At 38.2% G+C, this 23,347-nt stretch overlaps 1 protein-coding gene across 1 annotated transcript in view; it reads right to left on the reverse strand.

Annotated features, from left to right (window-relative positions):
• Positions 1-239: 239 nt before the first annotated feature.
• Positions 240-23,347, reverse strand: part of LOC131073616 (exosome complex component RRP45A) — a 40,166-nt gene continuing 17,058 nt past the window's right edge. Inside the window, exons 8-10 of the mRNA XM_058010093.2 lie at positions 10,866-11,161; positions 10,613-10,674; positions 240-1,062 (exon numbers count right to left, since the gene is read on the reverse strand). Coding sequence (XP_057866076.1) covers positions 788-1,062; positions 10,613-10,674; positions 10,866-11,161 — 633 coding nt within the window. The 3' untranslated portion in view covers positions 240-787. The remainder of the gene's footprint in view (positions 1,063-10,612; positions 10,675-10,865; positions 11,162-23,347) is intronic.

Here is a 23,347-nt window from a genome sequence, read left to right on the forward strand (position 1 = left end):
GAATAAGCATTTTATACCATAAGGATAAAGTATAAACTAATTTAGCTACTACCAAAGGATCGTGATACCAGCCAGCCTATCAGACAATACAATCAACCCTTTAAATTAACCTCAACTATTTCAATAGATATCTTAAACAATTAGATGTTACTACTATCAACATAGGTGATGCAAATAATTATAATACCTCCTTGCTCTCACTTGCCTCAACATATTATATGAAAATGAGATAAAGAAACTTGAAAAACAAAGAGAAAATATTTGAGGTTAGTCCAATTATTTAAAAACGAAATGCAACCCCATCCCAGATGGATATAGGCAATGCATTACAATTATACATTCCAAGTCAAGTTGGCATGCTCATTGCAAACAAACTTCACTTGCACAATATATGCCGGAAACTGACTCAACTTTTAAACAATCCTGACAAAAAAAATAGCCAAGATGAATATCAGAAAACAACCTACCAGTAAAAGGCCGGCCTGAAACCACTCATGTTGCTCAGTCATAGTGATACATGGCCTGGTGTTGCAATAAGGAGGTAAGGAACACCAAGTAAATGCACCATGCACTAGATAACTGAGTGCAACTTTACATCTTTTGTCTGCTTTATGATGTTTTTAGCATTGAGCTCAGCATTTACTAGTACGATAGTTTTTGAATTTGAAGATTGAACTCGTTATTGAGTAGACTAATCTGCGAAGGCCTTGTATATTTGTGCTGAAAAATAATGACAGCATTCACGAAAAACTGCTGACTAGCACCAGATTTGTGAAGACAGTAAGATTTAACTTTTTGCAGCTTTTTTCTTCTTCTTTCTTCTTGAATTATCCTTTATGGCATCTTGCAAACTCTGAGGTTCATTTGCAGAAATCTTTATAACTTGCTCGTTACTTTGAATATCAGTTGCCTTTAAAGACACTAATCCAGGTGAGATTTTGTCCTGCTCCTCCAGCACAACTGCTGTCTGTTCTACTCCTGATATTGTGGCCTTCAAATCCTCCGTGGATTGGCTTGTCTTCTGCAAACTATTTCCTTGTACTGCATCTAATAATTCAGTACCTGCATATTTCAAGTGTTAACAAATGAGATGTTTGCTTTGAACAAGCAGAACCCACTTTCTAAAAACATTTTCTGATTACGAAAACAAGAAATCATGAATCAAAACAGGAGTAGTTAACATTCATAACATCTAGCAACTAGAACAATGACCAGAACTTTTATATATATATATATATATAAGAGAGTCAGCTCAGCATTAGGGCTAATATTTAAATACTTAGTTAGAAGTAGGTTGTAAAGTCAGTTATGGGGTGTGATGGACATTGTTCAATCATACTCCAAATTAAAAGTTCTGAATCAATAATGTTCTCAATTGTGTGTAATCCATTTACATTGGTCATCTAGCCATGTTCTTCAATATGGTATCAGAGCCAACTGTTGTTTTTAGGCAATCAGATGTTAATCTAGTTACTTAAACTATAATCAGATTGAGAATAAGCAGAAATAACAATAAAGTACACAACACAAGACACAAGTACCCTGGGAAAACCTCCCTCTTGGAGGAAAAACCCAGCATCAAAGATTCAGATCGGTTCCTTTATTTATAAGCAAAGTTACCCCAAGTTTCCAGGACGGGGATGGCAGGGGATGGCGGGACGCGTTTCCGGGACGGCAAATTTTTTTGCCAAATTTGGGGACGGCGGGGGATGGCAAAGGGGACGGCTATATAAAATATAGGAAAAATTTAAAATATATAGGAAAATTTCAAAATTCTAAATGTTCATATGAAAACATGGATAAAGCATGCATACATACATTATATTCATATGAAAACAATAAAACATGGATATAGCATGTGTATGATACTATGAAAAGTTGAAAACATTTTAGAATGTAAATTCTGAACATACAACATTGTTAATACTCAATAGACGATATGCAATTATGCATTCATAAATCAGAATTTCAATTCATTCACATTGTCAATATGCATATCATAATAGATATTAAAGAAATAACATACAAAATGTCAAAACAAAGAGGTTAAATTTTCCCTACTTCTATCAACGCAATTTCCCCCCATATTTTTCAATGGGGGTTTGGGGGCAGCGCCCCCAAGGTGGCGTTAAGGGGCATCGCCCCTTGCGCGCTCCCTGTCGTGATACAAGATGGGGTCGAGGGGCAGCACCCCGTGAGGCCAAAAAAACTTATTTTTTAATAAAGGCGTTGGGTGTTATTTTTCTATTGACTCGCCGAGTTTGGCAATTTTTGGGCGATTTTCTAATCTCTGTGTCAAAATACCCAAAGGCTACACTGCTGCCATATAGTTTCATTGTCAAAATTATGAATTAAATTAATAAATTTAAAATTTAATTAATGTTATCTTTTAATTTTTAATAACAATTTGAATTAATAAGGGGCCTATATTAGAAAATTTTGAAAAAAAATTGAAAATACAACTTTTTTTCTTTTTTTAATATTTTTTAATGGCCTTAGATATGGGGGACGTCCCAGCCGTCCCTGGGACGGATTGGGGACGTCCCAGCCATCCCCGGGACGTACGGACGTCCCCCAAAGCTAGGGCAGGCATCCCCCCGTTTCGGGGACGTCCCCTCAAAATGCAAGACAATTTGGGGACGGGGGGAAACGTCCCCTGGCCATCCCCAAGTCCCCGAAACGTCCCCGGGACGGGGACGGAGGTTTTCAGGTCGGGGACGTGTCCCCGGGTAACTCTGTTTATAAGCAAATTACATGAATCAAATTACTTATCTGATTGTAGTGCCAATCTAGGGCAGACTAAACCAAGTATATGCAACTGTGGTATATCTTCAGAGAGAGCAGAATATGGACACCACTTGGAGAAGGAGATCGCTGAAGTATAGGACACCACCTTGCCCAGCAAGCTGTTCAATGGATTCGCTCAATGATCGGATAGACTTGCAGTAGTATGAAGACTTAGATCTCTTCCTTCCTTTGAAGTTCGCTAACTGAATTTACATAAGGCTAACGGAACTTGATGAAGATGATGTGATGTACTTGAAGTGTAAAATGAATCTTGTTTATATACAAGATTCATGTTGAAGTTTTCCAAGTCGGCTTTAACCAAATTGCTGCTATTTTAAAATATTTTAGTTTTGCCCTTTTGGTGCCCAATTTGGGGCCTACATAACTTGCAAGTTAAAACACGTTTCATTTTGGGCCCAGCCCTATTAGACATGTAGACGCTTAACCTTATTACAATATGATAATATTTTAATTGCCATAAGGAAACACATTAAAATATAATCCGAACTAGCTATTCATTTCAACACTCCCTCTTAGCTAGAGAGGATTCTATGAATAATCAAGTCACATAGTGGCAACCATCATGGCTACTCCTATGGATGAAACAAATGATACGTTCACCATAGCTACTCCCGGAGGGTGAATGAACTCATCATGGAATTTCTTCCATGATACCCACCATACCTACTCGCAAAGGGTGGAATTTCTTCAATGATGCCCACCATACCTACTCGTAGAGGGTGGGTCCACCATGCCTACTCGCAGAGAGTGGAATGAGGGCTTTCACCTCAAACTTCTCCCAAAGAAGAATACATCACCACCATGCCTACTCGCAGAGGGTGGATCCACCATACCTACTAGCAGAGGGTGGAACGAAAAACTTCTCCCAAAGAAGAATGCATTACCCAAAAGATGAGGCTTTCTCTGAAGCTGAAAGAAACTGGCTCCCTCTGAGCTTGACAAGCTCCCTCTGAAGCTAAAGATGTCAAGCTCCCTCTAACATTTCCTCCTTTTAGAAAAGGAAGTCTTCATTTGACCTTTGTTCCTCTTGAGATGTCCCTATGCCAACTTCTGCAGAAGAAGCAAGACCTGAATTTGCAATCTCGAGCAAAATGACCATACTTGTCACACTTAAAGCACTAGATGTGAGATAAGTCCTTCCTTTTAATTTAGGGGCAGGATCTGAATCTATGTCTCTATCCCACTTCCTTCCTTTGCCAATAACCATATGCGAAGCAAGGACTTGATTGTCTACATCATAATGATCACGCTCAATTCCTCTTGCTATCAACCGTGACTCTTCTTGTATGCAATCTGCTCTCAAACGATCGAACTTGGGAAGTTCTGATCTTGCACTAATTCCTTGAATGTAATACTCCCAAGATGTCGGAAGACCATTGAGAGCAAGCATGGTCAAGTCACTGTCATCAACAACCTTCCCAATGGATGAGAGTTGATCTCTCAAATCAGAAATCCTGATGAAGTATGCTATGACGGATACACCTTTCATCATCTTGATGTGATGAAGTTGTTGCTTCAAAGCTAGGGCACGGCTGGTGTTGTTGATTTCGTACATCTCTTCCATTGTCTTGAACATTTCGCTGGTAGTCTTCATCTTAGAGATGATAAGTACAATATGATCCTTCACAGAGTCAACCAGCATTCTCTGAGCTTGAAAATCTTTCTTCCTCCATGAAGTCTTTTCCTCTTCTGCCTCAGGTTCAATGGATGATCTCTCCACAAAGTCTGCAAGATCACTTCCATTTAATGCAAGCATGATTCGGAATCTCCATGACGTGAAGTTGGATGCACCATCCAATCTATCTTCAACCCTGAGACAGTTCAACATTTCGAATGAAGTGATAAGAGCAAATGAAAGAGGACGAATGACTACAATCAATCTGATTACCCCTACTTCGAACTTGGCTCTGATACCATGTTTTTAGGCAATCAGATGTTAATCTAGTTACTTAAACTATAATCAGATTGAGAATAAGCAGAAATAACAATAAAGTACACAACACAAGACACAAGTACCCTGGGAAAACCTCCCTCTTGGAGGAAAAACCCAGCATCAAAGATTCAGATCGGTTCCTTTATTTATAAGCAGATTACATGAATCAGATTACTTATCTGATTGTAGTGCCAATCTAGGGCAGACTAAACCAAGTATATGCAGCTGTGGTATATCTTCAAAGAGAGCAGAATATCGACACCACTTGGAGAAGGAGATTGCTGAAGTATAGGACACCACCTTGCCCAGCAAGCTGTTCAATGGATTCGCTCAATGATCGGATAGACTTGTAGCAGTATGAAGACTTAGATCTCTTCCTTCCTTTGAAGTTCGCTGACTGAATTTACATAAGGCTAACGGCACTCGATGAAGATGATGTGATGTACTTGAAGTGTAAAATGAATCTTGTTTATATACAAGATTCATGTTTAAGTTTTCCAATTCGGCTTTAACCAAATTGCCACTATTTTAACATATTTTAGTTTTGCCCTTTTGGCGCCCAATTTGGAGCCTACATAACTTGCAAGTTATAACACGTTTCATTTTGGGCCCAGCCCTATTAGACATGTAGACGCTTAACCTTATTACAATATGATAATATTTTAATTGCCATAAGGAAACACATTAAAATATAATCCGAACTAGCTATTCATTTCAACACCAACAGAATATTTGTGAACTTGTGAAGAAGTATCTTGACTTGTTAATCCAAGATGACAGTCATAGGAATGGCCTAAGTTCTTTGGAGGAATGTTGAGTCGCTCTTGGGAATTGTAATTGAGGAAGCTGAACTGAAACATGGTGCCAGTATTTCGGTTGCCAAAATTACTGCAATCTGCGGATCTGCCAATATTTCAAATGATAAAACTGTGGATCAGTTTTCCACTGTAGATTACTTGTTTTCTGAATTTGAACAAAATGTCTTAAATCTTCCACTTGAGACATTCCCCAAGCTCAAGGAGAAAGTCCAGAGATGCAAATGTGCATCCTCCCTTGTTATAGCCATTAAACAAAGTTCCAGAAGTACCTGGAACTTGAGGGAAGTGGCAGCAGTGAATGAATGAAATGACAGCTCAGAAGGCGGCCCAGCAAATGGATATATATATGCTCTGGGTGTACACATTGTAATTTCTGACCTGGGGGGTATATGATCAATAGGAGGACAAAATAATGAGACACTTGTGCAAGTCAGTTCATTACCGGATGAGAGAATTACCATTAACTTTAAGCAACTACACATTTAGTCAAGATCTAAAATCTTCCTTTCCAAAAAAATTTAAAATAAACATTCTAACAAAACTGATGCTCAGGCAACAGCCTTCAGTTTTGAAGTCTCTTCATTATCCCAACTTCTTTAGTTAAATATTTCTTGGAAGCAGGTCATTCAGAATCAACCACAGTTTTTTTTATTACTTGGAGGGGGTCAATCTCTTACCCTCTAGTAATTAAGGGCTGTCATCCCCCAACCTGGATTATTTGCCTGATGACACCCCCTCTCTACCAGTCAGCCCACCCAACAGACTACCATCTTCTAATAATTCTGTTATGCAATGCCCTGCTTATTTTGCTCTATCCTGCCTCATCTATAGAGATTGTAAATTGATCTCCTCTTCAGTGCTGATATTAGTTTTTTTATGGGTCTGGGTCTCCAGTTTAGGGACAGTGGATTGGACACATATTGAGAAGGCTCAAAATATCATACTAAATCATACAACTTGTTGCAAAAGGACATTTCTAATTTGCATTGTCCAGACCAAGTTTGTTACCTAGCCCCTTCTTTTGAGAATGTCTTCAGGCTCATTCAAATAGCCCAGAACCAGCTGTAAAGAGTTTCAAAATAACACTTTTTTGAATTAAAAAAGATAAAAACCTAAACTGACCCTAAAAAGTGACATAGAAATCAATTAAAACCAAAGGACAAAAACAAAACAAAATCCCTAGCTTTTGTTCCTCAATCACTCAGAACTCCATTTCAACTCATTGCTCAAAGCTGCAAATTTTCTTTGCCTTCAAACATCATACCCTCACCCTCAAGGAGTGTTAGATAAGTGCCAGGAAGATTGAGGAGTTTGCAATAAAAAGAATCTCCATTCAAGTTTTTGGTGTCTTTTATGTTTGTTTGTTTTTTCCCTTTCCAACCTTCACAAGAGCTTCTGTTGCTTTTTAAAATGGCCTATTGTTGTCTTTTAATATCTTGTTCATTTTTTCAACAAATAAAGGTAGCCAAGGGTTGAATTATTTTTTCCTGATAATTGTTTATATAATACAATATATTCTAGAATTGTTGGGAGTTCTAGTTCTATGGGCCAAAGGTCAGCTAAGGCTTTTTCAAAAAATTGACTCTTTTTCATCAGTTGGTGACATGTGACACAATAATTGAATAGCATCCTAGAGGCAAGGGTTAGTTTTGATGCTGTAATTATTACCAAAATGATCATATGAGCTCCTATAGTTGGTTGAAAGCCCATGTGAGATTTGTTGGTCAAGAAATCACAGCTTGCAGTGAGCTAACCAAACATAGCTTGGCAATAGGACATGTTCTTGCATATATCAAAAAGCATTAGGAAGCAAATAGTGCATCCAAAAAATCTCAATTGAAGTCTCATCCTTTGGCAAAGAAAGGATCCTAGAAGCCACTTACAAGGCTCTCCTCAAGTACTCCAATAGTAGCTTCACACTTCTCTTTCTTGCAACACTGTCTTCAAATGAAAAGCATTGTACCTTTTTTTCCCACCAAAGAACAAAGGATGCAGGCCTTTTATAAATGACATTTCAAAATGAGGTGAAAGACAATACAAATGAGCTCATTGTGCATTGTATTTACACTAATGAGCTTCTTTTCAACTTCATAAGATCATCATACTGGCAGGAAATGGCGAGGGGGGTAAATGAGGCCCCCAAAAGGTATACAAGTTACAAAAAGGTACACATCATTTTATTGGCAAAGAAAAGAAAATTTGCAAATATTTCATTGCAGTTCCTTAAGGATTTATGAGCAGAAACAAAGGTGTCCATTGTTTCTAATTGATGTGAAGATTGTAAAAGCAGGCCCCTAATTAATGTCATTGCAATGTGCCCTAAAGGGCAATACTTTTTGAGGTAGTCAATCATGAGGGGCAAGTTAAGATGCAAACTTCATTGCCAACATCCTGAGAGAATCCATCGAGGCAATGGAGCTCAATAGATAAACCAAATCATAACAAACAATATTAAAAATGATTGAGTTGTGGGGTTGGTTGAGGCGAGAAACGGGCATATATTTTGAACACCATGTGTCGTTCACTCACTCAACTTGATAATACAAAAGCTTCACACATAGATCAAGTGTCTGAATCATAAAACAACTTTACACTAAGGCTAATGAGACACAAATGTTCATAACTAATCACCACATGTCATTTGCTGCCCTCGAGTCCTCAAAGTTGAAAATATTGAATTTAAATTTTTTAAATTTCAAATTATTTATTTTTTGTTAAACTCAGTTTAAAGGTTATTTTACAACAACTACTTCATCTTTTAAATTTAAATTTTTGAGAACAAACTTGATATATAAACTTTAATTTATTCAATTTGTTTTTATTTTTTGAGCACCATATTAAGTTGTTGAGACTCAATTCACCTCTCATAATCATCATGAGACAACCTATAAAGGTGTGAAAGGCATTAAGCACCATGGTAATCAGCAACCTTTGTAGAGTATGAAGGCAGACTAGTACAAAAAGGACCATGTGTCAAAGCACTAGTCCTGAATGATGAGTAGTGGACCTGTGTGGAGTTTGTCTTGAGCTACACTGAGCCCATTTTGACTATGATTAGATTCCCTAATATGGTTCAGCCATATTTGAACAAGATACGAAATGTGATTGACTCCATGTCAAAAAAAATGGTGCATGATAGCAACTACAGAGCAAAACCCATCTTAAAAAAAATTCAAGCAGGTGAAAAGAATTGTAATTGAACGGAGGAACAATCTTCACCCTACTGCAAGGACTAGTGCTTCCTTTGATGCCCAAGTATTATAGCACAGAGATACTTTCTTTGCCCGAATGGGTGCCACTATCTACACATTGAAATTAGTGATGGGTAAAAGTCACCATTCACTACACTCTTCCCAAATCCAGATGTAGAGGACATAGTTGTAGGTGATCTTGGAAAGTTTATCTGTCAACAAGTCGCAGCCTTAGCACTCTTCAACACAAGAACAAAAAAGATGCTTACACACAGTGATACCTTCATCATCAACGGTCTACTTGCAATCTGTTGCTATCGAAGTTATCACAAGTATGTATTCTTTATTTTCTACTATCTTTTATTTGGAAACTGTAGATTGAGAGTTTCTCTTCTGCTAACAGAATTGAAGTTCATATTTATTTATCCACTCGGTTCAGCACGATTCATTTGGTAGCGTAAAGGCAGAGGAACTAGTGTATGTGCATTCCAGCTTGCACCTCCTCTCAACAAGCAAGTCAAGTACACGAAGGGGATTACGAGGTATTCCTCTGTAGAGCGCAGAGAATCCTGACTTGAATGATTCTATTCCACATTTTTCCTTAGTCTCAATCAACAATGAGAGGCACAAAGCTGCAACATTGTACACACATGGTGCAGCTTGTGGGAGTGGCATTGACATTGCATATTGTTCTAATGAACCAACTGATCATGTTCATCCTCTTGATGAAGAGAAACATGATGAGTTGTATTGATTTTCCATGTGCAATTGCACTAATATAAACCATTTTAATTTATCTTTGACAATTAAAATTAAATTTTCAATTTTAGCTATGTAAAATGTATTTAATTTCATTTATTTTGTGCAAATTATGATAATTTATTATATTTTTAATATTTGGTATGTATCATACAGCCATACCAAACACAAGTAAAACATAAAATTGGTGAACAATTGAATCTGAGTGAAAAAGAAACTGGTGAACTACCAAATCCAAGTTAAATAGAAATCTGTGAACTGCCAAACCCGAACCCTAACCAGCAATTAGATCTAAACTAGAATAGAGGAACAAAATAGGGTGGAAAAATTGCCCTTGGTAGAACACTACCTCACGATTAAACATGATACTTTGTTGATAAAGCAAAGGTGTTAGCTAATGAAGATCACTATGTGAAAAGACATTTAAGAAGGCCACTGAAATCATGTAATACAATAAATATTAATAACATTAATAAGGATAGTGGTTGGAAAATTAACAATGCTTGGAAACCTTTAGTTCATTATCTTAATCAAATAAAGAATTGAGTAAGTGTACTTTTTTCCATTACCAACAAAGAAGAATAGACATCACTAGGTATTTGGCCGACTCAGCATAAAACATCTTGCACAATGTATTTGAAGAACAGTGAAAGCAATCCATTAACATATCATTAATCCAAAAACATACCTAATGAGGGATCTAGACTTGAAATGTTGAAAAGAAAATTTTAAAAACATTTGTATCAAAATACATGTATTTGAATGTTAATCTGTGAAAAGATAAATGCACTAATTCAATTATAGATAGGTTTGTTAATTAGTCATTGGTAAAGTTTAATGAAGTTAAATGAGGCTTGCTTAGTAGAATTTGATTATCTTCAACCTCCAGCATAAGGTATTTCTCCAAAGTATCTTGTAGTGATACAATTAAAATCGAGACATAAAAAGCCCATGAAATCTAAACATTCCAATTAGAGCTATTTTGATGCTTGTTCGTAAATAATATAACCATCAATGTGTGGCAATATTCAATATCACAAAATATTGAACCAAGATTTCTAAAAATTATGATTAATCAAGGTAGACTTCGACAAAACACATACCAAGAGAAGATTGCAGAAGCTCCATGGAAAGAGGTGCTGAAATTCCCCTTGAATAAGGATCCCTGCAAGAGAACATAGTTTAAAAAACCAATTATTATGGGTTAAAAGTCTAAATGACAAAAGGGACTATTATCCTCAAATGGAGATCTAAAGTTGTAAAATTAAAAAAGAGTTTCACATGAAACATGTAAATTTTCAAAAACATAAACAATTATAAGAGAGAAGTCAGCATAACCATGAAAGATGAACTTACCATTTTGAAGGACCACCACTGAAAAAACCTGCCATTTCTTTTTTGTCATGAATGTTGTGAACTTCTACAGCTACATCACACTCAACTTCACCTTCTTCCACTTCCATATCAATTTCATCCTTACCATTGCTCTCATTCAAGATTTTTTCAATTTCCATAGCATTGTCAACTTGTTTTTGAGTAGTGTTAAGAGTTTCTTCACTCATTTTAATTTCAGATCCATTAGTTGTAGCAGCAACCTGAGGACGATGACGTTTGATCTTCCTTTGGGCTCTCTCCACTGAATGTGCTTCAACCTGCATTAAGAAATTGCATTTATTTTCCTCAGAATTGCATCTAATATCAAAGATAACAATTAAAAATCGCTTCTCGAGTCATAATAAGTAATATTATATTCTCAGAAGTTTAGCTATAATTTATTTTAAAAGTTCTTTAATTTACTGCAAGGATAAAAAGGAAAGATGTACATGTAAATAAATTTTTGGCTAGCATGTTTTCTTCAGAAGTATCATCAATCACCAGAACTTGGATCTCTATAATAAGGGCGAAGCAACTTCAAAAATGCATGAAATGAATGCAAATGTGAACCATGGATAACAACTTGGCTATTAAATTTGACTGTCTCTTTATGAAAGAAATAAAATCTTCATATTTTCTAAAAATTGGAAAAGATAAGTGAGGAACCATAGGCAAGAAATTGCACATATACAAGACACAACACAACACAAGTTAATATGCTGTTAAGGGCATGGTCTGATGTTTCACTTGTACCATTGTTAAATCAGCCACCCAGTTTCAAATCCCTGCTGTGCCACTGCACTTGCAAGCTTTAAGCACTCACTGGACCATTGAGCTCATGAACTTGGACTGCATTAATGCTGGGTCCCCTGTTTGTGGTCTCACCAGCTGGTGCCCAGTTATGCCTAGAATTTATTGTTAGGAATTAGTCCTCACATGAGTGTTTAAGTTAGCATTATTAATATGTGTATAAAAAAAGAGTTATGTAAGTTAATATCGAGTTGTTGAGAAGCAAATTAATATTATATTATTGTGAGCATGTAATTGTGTGTGAGCATAATAATGTGAGTTGTTAACACAACTCATGTAGAGATTTAGGAGTGAAAAATAGGAGGGAGAGAATTCAGGTGATTGAATAACCCGCCTGGATTTAGTGTGAGAGGTTGGTGGAGTTGTCATAGGAGTTTGACAAGTCATCCTATATATTTGTAATATCTTATTGAACGAAGGGGATCTGTCGAAAAAGAAAAGTATTATTGTGCATAAAATTTTCTGTCTGGCTCTGCACAAACTCCCAACATTTACATGTCAATAAAAAAGACACAGAAGTATATATGGATATAGAATATACACAAATTAAAAAATGTCTATACCTCCATAATACAATAATACCATGCTCATGCAGCCTCTTGGAGTATGGTAAACTTGACATATTGGGCCCTTTAAATAGACTATTGTCTTCTTTGGAGGTGTTATTCTCAGACCCATTAAGTTAACTTCTGTTATCCTTGGAATTGTTGCTTTAGACCCAACAAGTTTATCTGAGTTGTGATATTCTTGGGATCTGTATTGAAATGACACTGACATGCTCTGAGGGTGATTAACACACCTCAAGCTATTAGGATTTGACAATTGTCTTCTATGAATAAATGGATTTTGTACCTCATTTTCACAATGTTTGTTTATCTTGTGTACCTCATAGTGCCAGTTATCTTTGGCCATCTATTGGTACGATACATATATCTGCATCACATTTTGCTCTTCATGCTTGTATGGATTTATCTACAGATAACTGAACCTGTTTCCAAATTCTGACGTGGTATCAAAGCTTAGATAGTAGAACCCACAAAATTTGATCCAATCACTCACATAGTTGTGATAGGTCTCTGCCATCATCAAGTGGACATAACTCTCTGAGTTTCTCATCTGTAGAAGAAGAAATTCATTTGCCAGCTCAAGCTTGAATTTGGATGTTAAGGAGATCCTGAAGTGCTCATCATCACTTTATCATCAATTTACTTCTCCAGCAACTGATTGGTGGAGTTTTTAAAATGCCATGGTAGGCACAGAGACCTTGAACTCTCTTCTCTGCTGTAGAGTTTGACAGTGAGAGGAATTTTAAAAAGTTCACATATCTTAAGCAAAAGGTGGATTTTTCCAGAATTAATTGCATATTTAGAATTTAAGAAACAAACAATCAAGTTTAGTTTTGATTTTTCACTTTTCTGGTTTGTCTATCGTTAAAATTACAATTAATAGCATGAACCCATCATGAGCTGGTCGGCCCAGCATTTCCTAACAGTGTTTTTAAACACCAACAAAATTTAATATATAAATATAAATAAAAAGATCAATTAAATTTGTAATTAATTTTCCTCCTGGCCTACATCATCTCTGGCCCACTTGTTTTGGATTTTGGCCTTGTCAGGTATTTTGTAAGAGCAGATCAAAATTTAATATATAAATATAAATAAAAAGATCAATTAAATTTGTAATTAATTTTCCTCCTGGCCTACATCATCTCTGGCCCACTTGTTTTGGATTTTGGCCTTGTCAGGTATTTTGTAAGAGCAGATTTTGTTTTCAAAGATTTTATGAAAGATTCTGATATTGGGTGTATTCCAGTTTCACATGGGTCTGACAGGACGAAAATCCCCAAATACCATAGAAAGTAGGACGGCACCCCTACCTCTTTATTTATAATTTCTCTTTCAGCACACAGGGCTATTCCAGTTGATTCTTTGAACATTGCAGATTATTGGGCGACGGAGAATTGAGGAACTAGGTGTGAACCCAGACCAAGCAGAGAAGGGCAAATCCTCACAACTAGGCAATCATCAACTGTCACTCCTGTGCAGACAAGGAGGCAAGGATACTTTGCTGTGTCTCTCTCGACACCAGCAAAGAAAGGGATCGATTAACCGGAGCAACCAGTAGGACAGGAAGGGTCATGGAGGCATAGAGCTCACACTCACAGATCAAGCCATATTCCTGAGTGAATTTGTGAGTCTCATCACTCAATCACCTCCAGATCAGGAGGCTTTTCTGTAACAGGTATCATCAGAACTGAGTTTTATTCCTATGCAATGTAAATTTGAATTCACCGATTCATTGTAATCGAAGCCATCTCCAATTTGTCCCTGCAATTTGTTCACTTTGAATAATGTCGATTGCTTAATGTGGATATTGATTCGCTCTGCTCAATTACTATAAATCATGTATTTTGTTATAGAGATTTTGAGTTGATAAATTACTTGGTGTAGTGTGGGATATTTCAGTGGTATCAGAGTTTGTCATCCTAACAGCCAGTGTGTATGCAGATTCATGACTGTTAGTGACAGAGAATTGAGATATCAGCAAAGGGAAAAAAAAAAGAGGCTGCCATGTGTGACAAAGATGAAGACAGCTCTCAAGAATTCATCAAGGAGAGCAAGGAGTTTCAGGCCAACATGAGGGACGCCATGGTTGAAATGGTCCAGCTCCTAAGAGGACTGAACCAACAGCTGAGTGTTGGTAGACCTATTCAAAATGGTATTGAAGGGAGTAGCTCTAGTGGTGATAAGGTCTCAGCTAATCCTAATCCAAGAACCTTTAGAGCCAAATTTCTAGAAAAGGAGGGGCAGCACCCATGGAAGAAGAGCCATCCAGCCGGGGAGATGAAATGACAAGACATCAAAATGAATACAATGCCTTAAGCACTGCAATATAAAGAGATGTGTACTTTACAGAAAACTATGAGATGAGAACAAGGAATGGGCATAGGAGGAGAAAAATGATGGGCAGCCTTGAAAGGACATTCAACACTGCTTGGGGTAGATCACCATTCCTATCTTTGATGGATCTGGTGGCTGTTCAGTAAGAACTTGGTTGCAGAACTTGGACACATACTTCTCCTCGAATCCAATGTTTGAAGACGAGGCCATGAAGTTTACCGCATTGCATCTTAAGGGAGTGGCATATGAATGGTGGTATCATGGCATACTAACCCAATGGCATGACTCAATCACTACCTTAGAAGACTTCAGCCAGAGTTTCACAAAGAGATTTGACAGGAGGGATCCAAAGATTCACTTCAAACACAGCTGAAGCAAGAGGGCATAGTGGAAGACTGTAGCAGAATTTCAAAGGCTTTCGATGATGGTTCCAGACATGACAAAAATGGGGCTCAGTGTACTTTTCGTAGAAAGCCTCACTGACCCCTCAAAGGATTGGTAAGAGCATTTGATCCGAATTCACTGCAAGAATCTATTAGGAGAGCTCTAAATTGAAAAAATCCATGGCTAAGAATAGGTTCTATTCCAAGAAGGCATCTCCTATTGTGCGGAAGAGACCTTCATAGAAGAGCATGCATCCACCCAAGGTATTATCCCCCAAGCCAAACCAAATTGAGGTATCTAATAATGAACTCCAGAGGAAAAAGCTATGTTTCACATGAAAAGAGCCATGCCAACCGGGACATAGGTGTTTGGGAAAGAGACAAATACACCATATAGAGGTGGTCTCCAATGAGGATTTAAAGGATGATGAGCCTGAGACTAAGATAGCTGTGGATGAGGCTAAGCAAGAGGACCAAGGAGAAGAGCATCCAGGAGGTACACTAGCAGCACTATTAGGGGCACCTACATATCATGCTTTCCGTGTTAGAGGAATTTTGCAAGGACAAAGGGTGACAGTTCTTATTGATAGTGGAGCCACTCACAATTTCATTGACGAGGGGCTAGTGACTAAAGTGGGGTTGAAGACAGAAGACTTCAAATGGTTTAATGTTACAGTGGCAAACGGGTGTACTCTTCCCTGCAGCTGAAGGATTCAGCAAATGGAGTTGACTTTAGGGGAGATACAAGATGCAAGATGATTTCTATGTTATTGGCATCAATGATACAAAGTTGGTCTTAGGCGTGCAGTGGCTGCACTTGCTTGTTGAATATACTCAGAGCTATCAAACTATGGAGTTGAAGTTCAAATCTAATGGGAAGGAGGTAGTTCACTATGGCCTTTCTAATGGAAGACCCATGATTGTTTCTATCAAGAAGATGGAGGGAGTTTTTCATAGAGACCAAGTGGCATGGGCAGCTGAGTGTTTGATTACAAATACAAGTCCCTCCAAAGATGGGGTGTCCTACCTAGTGATATTTATTGGACATACACAATAGGATCCTTGATAGAGATGGCACACTCGCCGAAAACTCGATGAGTGACAAAAACTCGCCAAGTTTTTGGACCTGGCGAGTAGTAATGACAGGAAAACTCGTCGAGTTTTTGCCAAAAACTCGCAAAAACTCGCCAAGTTTTAAAGAAAAACTCGCCTACGTTAGCATAACAGCAGGAAACGGCAAAAAATACATGCATTTTTTGTTTTTCGATATGATTTTGGGCTGAGAAGGGGGAAACTCGCTTGGAAGGGCCACGCTGAGAGCCCACTATGCCCTCAAGTAATCGCCGAGTTTTTTGGTCTGTCCGTCAGGATTCATATATGGAATATAACATTTAAGTATAAGTGATACTTTAAGTTACATTCCATATATACTGTCAAGATGTTTGAGAGTGGTTTCGGACCTCCAGGAGTTATAATGCAAAATCTAGTTTTTGGAGGATTCTTCAATTTTCCAGACTTAGTCAAATTTCAGGATCCTTCGGCGATGCCCCTTGACCCAAACTTGGGGGCGCTGCCCCCAAACCCCCGTCGAAAAATATAGGGGGAAACTGCGCTAATGGAAGTAGGGAAAATTTAACCTCCGAGTCTGATTAGGCTCCATATAACAACATAATTAGCATTGAAGAAATCCTGGTATTATACATTTTAGAGTTGAAAGTTTGAAACTATGAGGATTCTTCAATTTTCCAGACTTAGTCAAATTTCAGGATCCTTCGGCGATGCCCCTTGACCCCAACTTGGGGGCGCTGCCCCCAAACCCCCGTCGAAAAATATAGGGGGAAACTGCGCTAATGGAAGTAGGGAAAATTTAACCTCCAAGTCTGATTAGGCTCCATATAACAACATAATTAGCATTGAAGAAATCCTGGTATTATACATTTTAGAGTTGAAAGTTTGAAACTATGAGTATGAGTGATGAAATTTCAAATATGATGAAAGTTTGAAACTAGTTTTAGCTAGAGCTAGGAAGAGGAAGTTGTATTTACTTTTGGTTTTACAAAAACTATTTACTATTTTGCTTCCAGCCATTAGCATTTCTCATGAGGATGTGATTTTGTAGACACTTTGCATTTAAATATATCTAGAATCAGCTTGTTTCTTTTGTGTTATCATTTATTGACTCATTGGATGCATCTTCTCATTAAATTTTGCAAAAAAAATGCATTTTTTATTAAAATTAAGCGTGTTTTTACGTTGCCGAGTTTTTCGCCGAGTTTCGCCGAGTTTTTCCCGAGTTTTCACCGAGTTTTTTTCTTAGGGGCTTGGCGAGTCGAGCCGAGTCGCGAGTAGTTCAACTATGCTTGATACCACCAGATAGAGGTTTCTAGCATATGATTGAGCTTGAGGGAGCAAAACCAATCATCACAACTCCATATTGTCATCCTAGAGGATACAAGGAGGAGATTGAAAAAGCGCTTAAGGATCTATTAGATATGAGACGCATATGCCCTAATTCCAGCCATTTACCTCATCTGTGGTTTTGGTTAAGAAAAAAGATGGGACTATGACGATGGGTCAACGAAAAGACAATCAAAAACCACTATCAAATACCCAAGATCAATGAATTGATTGGTGAACTTAACAGAGCAGTGTATTTCTCCGAAATTAATCTACGACCAAGGTACAATTAGATAAGGGTTAGAGACGAGGACCTACATAAAACAGCCTTCAAATGTCCTATGTGTAATGGTAATTGCATTATTGATTGATTCAATAACAGAGGACATATATGCAATTACTAGATGTAAATTAACTAAAATAAACTAATATTACACTAAATGACTATTAATGACTAATTAAATACTTTAATACCTTCCCTTAATGGTCATTCTAGCAACTAAACCAAGTTGCCCCCTAAATTTTACAAGCTTCTTCGGGCTCAGTGACTTAGTGAGGATATTTGCAGTCTGGTACTCAATTGGAACATAATACAACATTACTAATCCATCTTCGACAAGCTTGCGGATGAAATGACAATGAAGCTCAACGTGTTTGGTCCCCTCATGGAAGAATAGATTTTTGGCAAGTTTCAACACCCCTTGATTGTCATAGTACAAGGGAGAAGGACCTACTTGAGACATTTGCATGTCACGAAGCATCCTTTGAAGCCAAACTGCCTCACAAGCTGCCTTAACAATTCCTCGATATTCTGCTTCAGCCGAGGAAAGAGCTACTATCTGCTGCTTCTTGCTGGTCCATGTGACTGCACCTGTGCCCAAACTGAAAACATACCCAAAAGTAGACTTTCTGTCATCAACGAAATCTGCCAAATTTGAGTCTGTAAAACCAATGAGGCTAGCATCTTTGCTTCTACTGTACAAAATGCCAAAGTCAAGAGTGCCCTTCACATATCTCAACACACACTTAGTTTCAACCCAATGTTCAGCTTTAGGGGTTGTCATGAAGCGAGATATGTAGGTCACAGCATAACTAAGGTCAAGTCTAGTGGCGGTGAGATAGATGAGGCTGCCCACTAGTTGCCTGAACACTGATTCATTCACCACAGGTGAATCCGATTTGGCTGATAGTTTCAGCCCCTTTCTCCATTGGTGTAGATGCAGGTTTGCAATCATGCATTTGAAACTTATCCAGCAAACTCTTGGCATACTTTGACTGAGAAATAAAAAAGTGGCCATCTATCTGCCAAACCTCTAAACCGAGCCAATAATGCAGAAGTCACAAATCTATCAAGTCAAAGGACTAGTACAAATTCTGTTTGATCTACTTGATCAAATGTGTTGCACTACCAGTGATGGTCAAGTCATCAACGTAGATGAAGAGGATATCACCACCAATATTCTTGACATACAGATTGGGATCAGAAGGACTCCTCTGAAAGCCTTGATCAACTAACCAATAGAGTGCTTTCACCAATCTACATACCTGGTGTTCTTTATCGGCAACCTTGAAACTAGGAGGTTGCATCATGTAGACCTCTTCCTACAACTCACCATTGAGGAATGCACTCTTGATGTCCATTTGATGGATTTTCCATCCAAACTGGGCTGAAATAGTGAGGACAAGCCGAATGGTGCTCATTTTGGTTGTGAGATCAAATGTCTCCTCATAGTCAATGCCCTCTTTCTACGAGAACCCTTTAGATACTAAGCAAGCCTTGTACTTATCAAGGGTTCCATCAGCCTTATACTTGACTTTATACACCCATTTGCAGCCAATGGGTTTCTTCTCAAGTGGAAGATCGGACATGACCCAAGTGTCGTTCTTTAGGAGACTCTCATGTTCAGCTTCCATAGCCTATTCCCACTCAGGTATTCCTTTAGCCTTTGAATATGTTTGAGGCTCATAGATGCTATGAATGGTGGCCATGAGAGCAAAGTTAATTGTGTTCTTCTGCTTCCTCTTGCATCTGGCTGATCTACCCTCAATAAGTTCATCATCACAAAGATCACCAATGGTCTTGGCCCACCACTTAGGCCAAAGAGTAGAAGCAGCAACATCCAATTCAGGATGATCAACTTCACCTAAGTGCTTGGAACAAAGTCCTCTAGATGCGGATCAAAATTTTCTTGAGGAAAGTCAGGTGGTGCAATGTCATGCCTAGGAGACTCCACAACTTCAGAGTCAGAGTCATATGAATCCCTCCCATCAAGTGGACCTAAGGGAAGACGAACACCCAAATCCTTAGCCTTCAAAGGTTGATCCTCAGGGCTCAAAATAGGAGGAGAGATGAAAGGACCCTCATTCTTCATCAAATACAACATCACAATTGAATATGAGACGATCAATGTCTACATCAATCAATCAATAAGCTTTGTGGTTATCATTGTAGCCCGTGAACATGAGTTTTTGGCTCTTGGAATCCAATTTTGTGCGCTTGGTATCTGGAATCCAAACATAAGCTCTAGAGCCAAAGACCTTCAAATGACTAATTTTGGGCTTCCTTGCAAACCAGGCTTCCTCTAGGGTCATCTTCTTAACAGCCTATGTGGGAGACCAGTTCAAAAGATAGACTGCAACATAAACTGCTTCAGTCCAAAATTTCTTTGGAACGTTTCTGTGCTCCAACATAGATTGAGCTGTCTCAGTGATTGTGTGGTTTCTCTGCTCAACAACACTGTTATGCTAAGGGTGTAAGTTGTGGTAAGATGACGCTTAATTCCATGTGTTGCACAAAAGTTGGAGAAATCATAACAAAATTCCCCCCCATTGTCTGACCTCAGAGTGACTATCTGACGGCCTGACTCTTTTTCCACTAAGGCCTTAAACTTTTGAAACATGCTTAACACCTCTAATTTGTTTTTAAGAAAATACACCCACATTCTTCTACAAAAGTCATCGACAAAGAATAGAAAATACCTAGATCCAATGACTAATGGAGTGTTCATCAATCCACAAACATCGGCATGAACCAACTGCAAGACCTGGATGCTCTCCAAGTGTCAAAATCTGAAAACGGAGCCCGATGCTGCTTTCCATCCTAACAAGCTCCGCAAACTCCATGATTTTGAGTCTAAATCTCAGGTAACCCAACAACCAGACCCTCCCAAACTAACAAAGAGAGATAGTGTACATTCAAGTGCCCACACTGTTGATGCCAGATATTGTTGATGGAAGAACTTTTGGCTGCCATCTCATGCTCCTAAGAATCACCAGTATCAACAAGTCTATAAAGACCACGATCCTCAAGGCCAACAATAACTGTAGTGTGAGTCTCCTTGTCAACAATGTTGCACTTGTGCGAACTAAAGACGACATCCATCTGTGGAGAATGATGCATGATTGACTAACTGACAACAGATTGAACTCCATACCTGGGACAAAGTATACGTTGAGAAATATCAAAGAACTCCCTCCAGACGTGATTTGAACGTTGCCTTTTCCGACAACAATATACTCTTCGCCTCCTCCAAAGATCATTGAATTTGTGAAAGGCATGTATTCTGTAAACCAATCTCAGCGATGTGTGAAGTGTCGAGTGGCTCCAAAGTCAATGTACCAAACAAATGACTTCACAAGATTAGATGGGCGTTTGGCCATGAACGCATAGAAGGCAGACTCCTATTCAGAATGCATGGCAGCATGGGCCTTTTGTTGAGACCCTCCCTATTTAGATTGCTCAAACACCAGTCATTTCTTGAAATCTTTCTTCATATGGCCATACTTATGACAATAGTTGCACTAAATATTCTTCTTAGGATTCTCCGGAGGCTTGCCTTGGCCTTTCTACTGGAAGGACTTGCCTTTGCCTTTGTCCTTATCTAAGGCTTTGGCAGTGAATGCCTATTCAGTGGAGGATGTGTTGGTGTTGCTTCCAAACTGTTGTTTCCATCTATCTTGTTGCAGAAGCTTGTTGTAGAGATCAAGAAACTTCAAGTCAAATTCATTGATGTAATGTTGAGCATCTCAATAAAATGTTCATAAGGCTTTGGTAGGCTCTTCAAAGTTATGACCACCATATCTTCCTCCTCCATTTTCCAAACAATCACCTCCAGCTGATCACGAATGTCCTTTATCTTCGTAAGATGCTCCTGCAGAGACATCTTCTCATCCATCATCATAGAAAACAGCATGTTCTTTAGAAAGAATGCTCGGCTTTTAACTGAGGTTCCATGGAGATCCTTCAAATGAGTCCAGATCTCTGCAGCTGTCTTGCTAGACAGAACTTAAGGCAGCTGATAATCGGTGACTAATAATTTGATGAGCATCACCGCTTCCCGATTGCAAAGAACCAGTTGCACATTTTTGTTTTACATAGAGAAGAACAGCGATGCAAGAAAAAAACACCACAAACTGGTGCACAAAAAAAGAAGTTGATGCAAGCAAAAAATAGGTCAAAGAAACACCAAATGTGTCTGAGAAAAAAAGGGCATGCGAACACAAAAATCGGCGTGCATATACACTGAAAAAAAATCACAACCTTTAGGAAAGAGAAAACCCATCACGCGTTGCACATAGAAATCTCTTAGCGCAATTTAGAGCAGAAACAGCACGATTTTAACACTCAAGGACCCACGATTCTCAGCAGATAAAAGTCGTGACTCAAAGCAAAACAAACTAGATGCAAATATTTTTTATATTTAATGACCTGCAAAAACTCAAAACTCGACCCTCGAAATTGATCACTAAAAATTCTTCGAAATATTTTTAGAATTGCAAACAAATTTTGAATAAAAATTTGCAAAAAAGTTTAGACCCACTCCAATACCATGTAATGGTGATTGTGTTGTTTGTAACTAGGAAAGAGGGTTCGGATTGCCCTAAGGCAACATCCAAACCCCTTCCCTTAAGTGTAACATGGAGGACTGGCCCTAAAAGGGTAATGTGCCCCTAAACAAAGACCAGCCCTATTTACCACGCCACATTAATAACTTGGCGCCAAAATGAATATGTTAAACAAAGTCGACTTAGAGGTCATGTGGTTTAAATGATCATATAAATAATGATCATTTACCAAACACAAGCATACAATCTCATTTCCTCTTGCAAAGCAAAATACTTCTGCAACTAAGTGTGAGAAATTGAGAAGTAAATTGGGCGAACTTATCCAAGGAGGTCAAAGGCATTTGATGTTCCAGATTTCTGTTAGAGAGCAGATTTGATGCAGACTTGAGTAATTAGAAGGGCAGATCTGACCATTAAAAAGCGCAGATCTGATAAGAGGTTGACCGTTGAAGAGTTCAGCTAAGTATTGTATTGGTACAATTAAGATTGAATACATAATCTGACCTGTGGGTCTTTAGTGCTGGGTTTTTCCTCCTTGGAGGTTTTCCCAGGGTATTTGTGTTTGTCTCTTATGCACTTACTTTCATTCTGTCATTTACTTTACTTAATATTAGCAAACAGTTAAATACTGATAATCTGATTACTAATCTGGGTCACAAAATTAACATGGTATCAGAGCTAAGGTGTTACTAACTTCAGATTTCAGTATATCATTTGTTGCATTTAGTTGTTGTTTGTTTTCAGATTAAAATGTCAGGTTTGAGGGCTGAAGACAGACTTGATGGAACCCTTGATTTTGCTGCTTGGAAAGTCCGTATTCTATTGATTCTTGAAGAAAATGAACTACTTAAATTCGTAGAAGAAGAAAGGCTGTCCCCTCCTGAAGATGCTGAAGAACTGAAGCAATTCAAGAACGACTCCCTCAAGGCTAGGAAGATCATAATTGAATCTGTCAAGAATCATCTTGTCACTGTCATATCAAAATTTGCTTCTGCCAAGGAAATAATCAAACACTTGGAAGGGATGTATGAAGTCAACAACCTCAGCAGGGCTCTTGCTCTAAGGCAGCAGCTACTTCACATCCAAATGAAAGAAGAAGACTCAATCATGGCCTACTTCATGAAGA

This window comes from Cryptomeria japonica, chromosome 11 (assembly GCF_030272615.1).
Source record: "Cryptomeria japonica chromosome 11, Sugi_1.0, whole genome shotgun sequence".
In the NCBI taxonomy this organism is placed as follows: Eukaryota; Viridiplantae; Streptophyta; class Pinopsida; order Cupressales; family Cupressaceae; genus Cryptomeria; species Cryptomeria japonica.